The 10,081-nt window shown below is 44.4% G+C and overlaps 1 protein-coding gene and 1 long non-coding RNA gene across 2 annotated transcripts in view; both read left to right on the top strand.

Annotated features, from left to right (window-relative positions):
- Positions 1 to 7,684, top strand: part of LOC112482309 — a 12,718-nt gene extending 5,034 nt beyond the window's left edge. Inside the window, exons 2-3 of the long non-coding RNA XR_003047259.1 lie at positions 211 to 399; positions 7,561 to 7,684. This is a non-coding gene — a long non-coding RNA (uncharacterized LOC112482309). The remainder of the gene's footprint in view (positions 1 to 210; positions 400 to 7,560) is intronic.
- Positions 7,685 to 9,575: 1,891 nt separating this feature from the next.
- Positions 9,576 to 10,081, top strand: part of WDR27 (WD repeat domain 27) — a 42,208-nt gene continuing 41,702 nt past the window's right edge. The window contains exon 1 of the mRNA XM_025049062.1: positions 9,576 to 9,614. Coding sequence (XP_024904830.1) covers positions 9,576 to 9,614 — 39 coding nt within the window. The remainder of the gene's footprint in view (positions 9,615 to 10,081) is intronic.

Raw genomic sequence — 10,081 nt, 5'->3', positions numbered from 1 at the left:
CCTGGACAGCCCGTGGGCGCGCGCCCGGCACGGTCGTGGGTGCGGGGCCGCCAGGGTCTCCAGTGGCTTCTTGTCCCCTTCTTGGGAGTAGGGAGGGGCGGTGAGTCGGTGGACGCCGCGCCGTGTGTCACCTGGTGTGTCACACGGCACTGGTAATGCCGACTCAGCAGCAGGCGAGCGTCAGCCCTTTTGCCTGTTTTGTCTTTCCAGATGGCAGAGCCACCGGGGGATTTCTGCACCGATGAGGGCTGTGCAGGTGACGTCGTCGTAGAAAAGTACCTGGCGGAGTCCAAGGAGTCCGCATCGCACGTCCAGCTGGCGTGCCGGGGGCCGCACTGCGCCTTCCCCGTGGATGGCAGTGAGCTTGGTGTATGGAACGCCGGGGACCCTTCTCGCCAGGTGTTTGGAAGTTGTTTGCGTTTCTTGTTCAGTCAGGTGGCACGAGAGCCTTGCTGTCACCTGGCTGTTTCTCTGATGCTGTTTGGGTGACGTTACCCTCTGTACATTCAGTTAACAACTGTGAGTGAAGAATGGTATAACAGAAACGTGATATGGAGTTTGATTTTTATAAAATAAAACGTCTGAAATCATTTTCTTAAAAAATCCTTTAGTGAGAACACGAGCAGGAAGAGATTCATCTTTTCCCCTTATTTATTTATTTATTTATTTAATTTTTTTATGGTGACTTTGGTTAACGAAATCCAGTAGGTTTCAAGTGTACAATTCAGCAGTAAGGCGTATTGCACTGTGTGTTCACTGCCCACAGTTAGATTTCTTTCTGTCACCACATTTTTGACCCCTTGACCCTGTCTGCCTTCCCGCTTCTTATTCCCTCCACCCTCTGCGAACCACTAGTCTGTTGTCCGTGTCCATGAGTCTCTGTTTGTCCTTTTTGTCTGTTGCTTTTAGGTTTATATCTCACATGTAAGTGATATCGTGTGGTTTTCAACTTTATCAGTCTGGCTTATTTTGCTTAACATGATTGTCTCGAGGCCCAACCATGTTGTCGCAAATGGCTGTATTTCATCTCTTCTTGTGGCTGAACGATATTCCATTGTATATATGTACCACAGCTTCTTTATCCAGTCACGTATCGTAGGACACTTCGGTTGCTTCCATGTCCCGGCCACCGTGACTAATGCCACTATGAACATAGGTGTGCAGATTATCTTTTTGGATATATGTAAGAAGAGATTCATTTTAACACAATCAAAATAAGTTGAAATTTTGTAGGTTTTTAATATTAACACATTTAAGGAAGTTTGTCACGTGTATTGCAGAATCTTACATCAAACCGATAGTTTTAAAGACATTATTTGTTTTCATTCTAAGCTTATTTCATGAGTAATATCATTATTTGAAAACTCTTAATAAAAACAAATTTCCTTGTCCAAAATGAAAAAAGTAAATTCTATCCACATGTGTGGTATTTGAATAATTTCTGTCTTAATTTTGAGCTTCAGGAGTCTGAGAACTGTGACTACAGTAGGTAGGAACCAGGACCACGGTTATTTTGAAACTTTTTTAACTTTCAATCTCACTGGCAATCACCTAGCTGATAGCAGCCACCCATCATTATAAAGGGAAAGCTATATCTTGATTCTCCCCCTGAGCGTAGAGATATACATTCAGATGGCCAGCTTGAGCTGACCGTTTTCTGTGAACGACGAAATGCTTAGAAGAGTGCACCCCGACACTGAGTGCCTGCTGTCGTGGTTATGACCAAGCGAGCACAGCTGGGTGACCACCCCCTCTCCATCCGTGCACGCTTCTCCCGCCCCACGGGGAGCACCGCCTTGCTTCTAGCACCGTAGGTGGGTGTTTCTTAAGTTTGAACTTTGCGTGCGTGGGGTCGTGTATTATGCATTCTTTTGCACTGGTCTCTTTCATTCACCATCATGTCTATGAGATTCATCCATACCGTTCATTCTCATTACTGCACAGTGTCCCATCGTGTGGATAGACCACACTTGACCCGTTCTGCTGTTGGTGGACGTTTTTTGATTCTATATTTTGACTGCTGCAAATGTTCTTTAAAATGTCCTTTGGAACACACGTGTGTACAACTGCTGAGTCATAGGGGAGTCGTATGTTTAGTTTAGCGGATAAAGATAATGCTAAGAAGACTTCCAGTCTGTACTCCAAACGGCGTACTCCAGAGGCCCCACATCCTCACCTCTCTGTGGTCCTTTTCATCTTAGCCCCTCTGGTGGGCGTGGTGGTTTCATTTGCATTTTTTTTTTCTTGATGGTTAGCACCTTTTCGTACAGTTATTGGCTATTTAGACATTTTCTCCTTTTAATCTTTGTCAAGGCTGAATGATGTATGTGTGCGACATCTTGCCATTTTTCTCTTGGATTATGTCTTTTTCCTGTTGATTTGAAGAAATTTTTTATGTATTCTAAATATAAGCTTTTAGATTAGTTTGCATTTTTCAGAGTTTTATATAAATGGAATCAGACAGTATTTACTGGTTTTGTTTGGCTTTTTTCATTCAGAATAATTATTTTGAGACTTATCTATATTGCATGTAGCGATAGTTCATTCTTTTTATCACTGAGTAATATTCCATTGTATGAATAAGCTACAATTTGTTTATTCATTTTTCTGTTGGAGGGCATTTAGGTTATTTTTATATTTTATTTAACTATTATAAATAAAGCTGCTATAAATATTTGTGTGCCTTTTATTTTATAAATGTCAGTTAGGTCACCCTGGTTTCTGGTGTTCCGGTCTCCCATGTCCTTGCTGATTCGCCGTCCACTTGTTCTGTCTGTCAGTCACCGGGAGAGGCATGTTGAAATCTGTGACTCTCCGTGTGAATTTGTCTCCTTTTCCATCAGTGTTATTCCATGTATTCTGAAGCTCTATTATTAAGCATGTAAATGTTTAATATTTTTATGTCCTCTCGATGAATAAACTCCATTAATATTATGAAGTGACATTCTTTATCTCTGAAAATATTCCTTGCTTTGAAAATTTGGCTTCTTTTTACTTTTTTTTTTTTTTAATTTAAGGCTTTTTTTAAGGAGTAGTTTTAGGTTCACAAAATATTGAGGGGAAGGTACAGAGATTTCCCATATACCCCTTGCTCCCACACGTACATAGTCCCCCAGTTATCGTCACCCCATTGGAGAATACATTAGTTACAGCGATGAACCTAAACGGACACATCATTATCGCCCAGAGTTCGTAGGTTACCTTAGCTCACTCTTGCTGTTGGACACTGTGGGCCTGGACAAATGTGTAATGACACGTATCCATCATTATAGTTTCATGCAGAGAATTTCCACTGCCCTAAAAGCCCTTTTTGCTCTGCCTCCTCGTTCCTCCCGACCCTCTGATAACCCCTGGCAGCGACTGATCTTTCTATGGTCTCCATCGTGTTGCCTTTCCCAGGCTGGCTGTCATGTAGTTGGACTCACACAGAACGTGGCCTTTTTGGATTGGCTTCTTTCGCTTAGTAACGTGCATTTACGTTTCTTCCATGTCTTTTCATGACCTAGTAGCTCGTTTCTTTCTAGCTGAATAACATTCCATCGTCTGGATAGACCACAGTTTGTTTATTCCATCGTCTGGATGGACCACAGTTTGTTTATCCGTCACCTGCTGAAGGACCTCTTGTCGCTTTCACGTGTTGGCAGTTAAGAATAAGCTGCTGTGAACCTCCATGTGTGAGATTTTGTGTGCATGTAAGTTTTAGCTCTTTTGGGTCAATACCAAGGAACACAAGAGCTGGATTGCGTGGTGAGAGTATGTTTACTTTTATAAACAGAAACCACAAAACTCTTCCAAAGTGGCTGCACCATGTTTCCTTTCTACCAGCAGTGGACGAGAGTGCCGTCGCCCTGCGTCCCTGCCGGCGTTCGGTGGTGTCAGTGTTCCAGGCTCAGGCCATTCTAATAGGCGTGTAGTGGTAGCTCATCGCGGCTTTAATTTCCATTTCCCCGGTGACCTGTGAGTGGAGCTTCTTTTCATATGCTTCCTTGCCGTCTGTACATTTTCTTTGATGAGGTGTCTGTTAAGATCTTTTACCCATTTTTAAATCAGGTCTTTTTCTTGCTTTAAGAGTTCTTTGTGTAGTTTGGCTGATAGTCCTTTATCAGACGTGTCTTTTGCAAATATCTCTCAATCCGTTGTGTGTCTTTTTATTCTCTTGATAGTGTCTTTCACAGAGCAGAACGTTTTAATTTTAGTTAAGTCCAGCTTATCAAGTCTTTCTTTGGTGGCTCTTGCCCTAGGTGGATGGAACAATTCATTGCCAAACCTGTCATCTAGATTTTCCCGAGGTGGTCTTCTGGGAGTTTACAGTTCTCTCTCTTGACTTGCCTTTGCTCCTTTGCGAGAGATCATTGACTTTATGTTGGTCTGTTTCGGGCTCTGCGTTTCCTCCCATTGACCTGTCCTGACGAGTGTAGCTTCACAGTGAGTCCTGGAGTCAAGTGGTGGCTGGCAGTCTTCCAACTTTGTTGTTGTTCTTTGGGATTGTGTGGCTATTCTGGGTCTTTTGCCTCCATATAAATTTTAGAATTCGTTGACTTTCATTGGGATTGCATTGAATCTGTAGATCAAATTCGAAAGAACTGACATCTTGACATATTGAGTCTTCCTGTCTGTGAGCATGGAATATCTCTCCATTCATTTAGTTCTTCTTTGCTTTTTTTCCAACAGAATTTTGTAGTTTTCCTTGTAGACATCTTGCACATATTTTGTTAGATTTGTACCTATTTCATTTTGGGGGTGTTAATGTAAATGGTGGTATTTAAAAAAATTTCTTCTTTTGTGTAGGTGCTTTAAATTTCAAATTATACTTGTTTATTGCTGATATATAGGAAAAAGATGGACTTTTGTATATTAATTTTGTATTCTGCAACCGTTGTATAATTAGTTTCAGGAATTTTTTTGTCAGTTCTTTGGGTTGTCATCTGTGGGCAAAGACAGTTTTACTCCTTCCTTCCGAGTCACTGTACCTTTGCATTTAAAATTTTTTTTTTTTTTTTTGGTCTTACTGCATTGGCTAAGACTTCACGTATGATGTTGAAAAGGAGCAGCGAGAGGGAACATCTTTGCCTTTTCTCTGATCCCAGACGGAACGATTCCAGTTTCTCGCCGTTGTCAGCTGTTAGTGTTTCGTAGCTATATTCTTTATCGAGTTGCAGACCTTCCCCTTTATTGTTAATATCCTGACAGTTTTGATCATGAATCGGTGTTGGATTTTGTCAAATGCTTTTTCTACATCTATCGATGTGATCATGTGATTCTTCTTTTTCCTGTTGTGATGAGTTACATTCATTGACTTTCAAATGTTGAACCGGTCTTGCGTGCCTGAAGTAAATTCCGCTTGGTTATGGTGTACGATTTCTTCGATACATTGTTGGGTTTGATCGGCTAATATTCTGAATATTTTCTTGAGCATATTGGTCTGTAGTTTTCGTGTAATATTTCATCTGGTTTTGGTATTAGTGTGATTCTGGCTTCATAGAATGAGTGAGTTCCTCTGTTCCTCTGTTTCTAATGAGAGAGACTGTGGAGAATTGGTATACTTTCTTCCCTAAATGTTTGACAGAATTCACCAGTGAACCCATCTTGGCGTGGTGCTTTCTGCTTTGGAAGGTTATTAATTATTGATTTATTTTCTTTAATAGACATAAGCCTGTTCAGATCATCTGTTTCTTTTTCTGCAACATCTCACCTGATGTTAATCCCACTCACTGTATTTTTCATTTGTCATTCTAGTTTTCATCTCTCGAAGTTAGATTTAGGTCTTAAAATATACTTAGTGCTTCTGTTTAGCTTCTTGAACATATAGAATAAAGTTATAATGACGTTTAAGGTCCTAAACCAGTAATTCTAACATCGGGATCAGTTCTGGGTTGGTTTCCAGGCCGTCTGGATGGCCTCTGGGTGTTTTTCGTGGTTTCTCATTTCGGTTGGTTTCCGACTGGATGGTCTTATCTCCTTGAATTCCCAGTTACTTTTGATTGGTTGCTGCACGTTATCATGAAAAAAGATACACTGCTGCGTTTGTGGCTCCTGATGGTCTTTGCTTCTGCCAAAGAGAGTTCAGGTCCTGCCTGCCCGCTGGCCGAGGGTGCTGTGGTCCCAGATCACCACAGTCCAGCCAGGGGTGAGGAGAACGTGAAGGTGGCTGTCGGCGCTCGTGGGGCTCCTCCGTTTCGTCTGCCTTCGCTCCTGGGGTCTGACCCTTTGGGTCCCTGCTCTCAGCCTAGGGCGCGTAGCAGCATGCCCCTTACCCTGTGTGAGAAGGCCGTATTCTCTTTTTAAAGCAGAATTTTATTAAAGTCCATCCATAGGGTTTTAAGGGAAACACAGAGTGCTCAGCTCTAAGGCTGCCGACTTTCTGCAAAGTACTTTGCGAGGCAGAACTTTTTGCCTTTCTCCCAATAACCAGATGAAAGAAGTGTCTGTTTATGGCCCTGAAAATGACGCGTTCATTTATTTACACCATTTTAGTCCCTGTAGCCTCATAAATATCTCAGCTTTTTAATGGCCTTTCAGGAATTATCAGGAAGCTGCCTTTTGAGCGCTGTCCTCGTGGGAGAAGTGGCCTCCCACGCTGGATCCCTTCTCTGTTTTCCTCTTCCCTGTGATCTTAATTCTTCACGTGTAGATTCTGTCCCCTTTTTCTTGCGAATGTCCTTGGGAGCCTGGTACCCAGCACTGGCCTCACGTTTGGTGGTGACCCTCCCGTCAGACCGCCCGCTGCCTCCTTACCGTCCGCCCGGGAGCATGTCCGCTGTCCGCGAAGCGTACGACGCCCGGTCCATCCCGTCTGCCTCCTGTCTCCGGCTGTGTTTCCTGTCTTTGCCGCCGTCCACCCAGGACGTCAGCCTGTGACGTGACTGTCTGCTGTCGTCCTTTCCTCCTTCCTCCCATGTCCGTTGGCTGGTCCTCACCCTCACCTCCTCGCCGGGCCCGTCTTGGCCTCTGGTGCAGGCCTTCGTCGTTTCTCCCGGAGTGTGTTGGTCTCTCCATGTCCCACTCCGGTCTCCTGCACTGGCAGCAGTGCTGTGGGCCTGAGAAACGGCTGGCCATCGCATTCCTCTGCTCGTCCATTTTTGCCGGCTTCCGGTTTCCTGGAGTGCCACCAGAACTCCTTGCGGGGCCACCGGGGCGTTGCCCCCGCCCACCTCTCACCCGCAGCTTCGTAAGTGTGCCCGGCCTTCCCAGCTGCCTGGGCGCGCTCCTGCCGCCCAGGCCCTGTGACTCCCGCATCCTGCCACGGGCAGCACAGCTGTCCTCTCTCGTGGCACGTAGCGGATGCAGCACGTGGCTGTGTAATAAGTAACGAGGAACTGGGAGAGCCACCTGCATCCTGTTACTAGTGTGTTATCTGTGGTGCCGAGAACGGTGACAGGGTTAACCCGAGAGAATAATGTAGAAGCACACAGACAGGAATTTTAATAAATGAGAAACGAACATATGAAATAAACATATTTGACAAATTTAATCCATTTAATTTCTTAGGTTTGAGGCTATGTTGTTAGGTCCTTTTATTTTGTGTTATCTCTATGGTATTTTTGTTTTTTAACTTTTTAGCTTCTAATCTTAAGAGGACACCATCAGCCAATTACTGCTGTGGCGTTTGGAAACACAGCGGATCCACTTCTGATCTGTTCTGCGTCACAAGATTATGTTATAAAGTGGAACCTATGAATGCCGATTTTTTGCTTCAAGGTAAATGTAAATTTAAAATGTATTTTAAAAATTGTATGAAGGGAATAACATCCTTAAACATGCTTGGTGACATAAGGGGTTTTGGGTTCCCCTTTGAGCCCTTCAACCTTGAAACCAGATGCCAAGCTGGATGCACATACGGGATGCACACGGGGCCGTTCACATCTCCTGGCCTTGTCTGTGTGAAGCTGGTATCTTGGGCTCAGAGGTTTTAATCTTACGTGTTTTCTTATTTCGAAATCTGATTTTTGTGGAACTTTGAAAACATGTAGGCCAGTTGACACATTCTTTCCTTACAGAAACAGTGGTAAATTTATAGCTTAGAGAAACGGACAGGAAACATGTAAGCACATAGGCAAGAAGTGGTTGTGAATTGTGGGACATGCAGTAGAGAAAGCAAGAGAGGTGTCGACAGAGACCATGGCAGGATGTGTCCACACAGTACGGGCTCTAAAGAGGTGACATTGAGCAGGAGGAGGAGCTGATGGAGGGGTTGGCAGTGGGGGGCGTCGCAATGCCAGGAATAGCATTTGGCAGAGGCATCATGGGTGCTTGGGCCTGGGCGTGGAGAGCTGGACCTGTTTGAAGAGCTGAGGACGAGCCCTTATGGTGGGAGCATGGTGACGGCAGGAAGATTTTATCAGATGGTGTTTAAAATCTAGGGGAGGATCACATTAAGGCATTACATTGAGGATTCATAGGATTACCCTAAAAATCAGCGTCAAGTAATTCTAGGCAGCAGCCTATATTATAGTTTATCCTCCACCTTAATTTGTAGTATGATCACTCCGATACCAGTGTGTTACTGCTGACATATGCACATGAGGATACATACATACTCACAAATGTAATACACGTGTGCATGGAAACACGAACACATGTAGCACCTACACATGCACACACAGTACATGCATACCTACACACATGCACATGCACACACATGATGTACACACACCAGAAAATATACATACATATATAGCACACATGCACACACATGATGTACACACATCACAAAATATACATACATATACAGCACACATGCACACACATGTATATATAGCACACACATGGAAATGTATCAATGACACACTGCATACATGCACATGCTTATATAATATATAAGCCATACACATGGCACGTACATACGCACATAGCACACACACACGGTACATGCACACATGTAGCACATGCATGCACAAACATGTACACAGCGCACACACATATAGTCCATGCACACATGCATATAGCATGCATACACAATAAACACATGCACATGCGCACACAGCACCCACCTACACAATAAACACATGCACATGTGCACACAGCACCCACCTATAGTATGCATGTGCATACATGCACAGCACACACATGCACATAGTACATGTGCATAGTACATGCACACATGCATACACACAGCACATGAACACAGCACATACATGGCATACACACCCACACATGTGTAGCACACAAGCAAGGTGTACATGTACATGCATGCACAGCTCATGCAATACACACATGTATACAATATAGCAATACACATACACATATGTATAGTACACATATATGGTATACACGTGCACACCTACACAAGCACATGTGTATAGTACACATGTGTGCATGCATTCACAGCACACACACACAATTCCTACCCATATATGTAGTGCATGCACACACATGCATATGTACAGAGAACCACTTATTAACCATCTGCTCCGTGCAGGGGTCTTTTTGTAAATAGTCCTCCATGTCGAAGGGGCTGTACTCCCAAAGTTTATTTTCAAGTTGCTCTTTGGAACCTCACGTGGATTTTGATACAAGGTGCTGTGCTCCCAGGATCTTGGACAGAGGCTCGGCCCTGAGGGCTGGCACCGGTGGGCATGCTGGAGCTAGGCATCCAGCACATGGCAGCTAGCACGGTGGGCATGCTGCAGCTGGGCCTGTGTCCTGTGCTCCGCAGTGGATTAGAGCAAGCTCCTTCTCCACCTTCCACTTGGGGCTGTTGGGGAGGGATTCTCCCCTGCTGCTGGCCGTCAGCTGTGGCCCTGTGGCCCTGGTGGGAGCCAGCACAACCAGGTCTGGTTTAGGGGTCCACTGGGGTGGTGCGTAGAATTCCTGTACCTTTGTGTCCAGTGCTGATTTGCGTTTGCAGCTGCACTTAGAAAAGGTCTGTCGCCAGCGGCCTCAAGTTGCTGTGCCGGTCTTCAGTCGACCAGTCCCAGTGGTCACTTGTTCCCAGTCTCTTTTGCTGGTGTCTGCTCATTCTCCCAGCCCCTAACATCAGAATATGGGCTTTTCTTCGCCATCAGAATTCACTCTCGTGGTGATGGTGCCCAGGCCGTTGGCTTTTAAAAATGTTTCTATGTAGATAATTGTCACCTCTATT

Source organism: Pteropus alecto, unplaced genomic scaffold, assembly GCF_000325575.1.
Source record: "Pteropus alecto unplaced genomic scaffold, ASM32557v1 scaffold195, whole genome shotgun sequence".
Classification (NCBI taxonomy): domain Eukaryota; kingdom Metazoa; phylum Chordata; class Mammalia; order Chiroptera; family Pteropodidae; genus Pteropus; species Pteropus alecto.
This window is presented reverse-complemented; position numbering and strand designations above follow the sequence as displayed.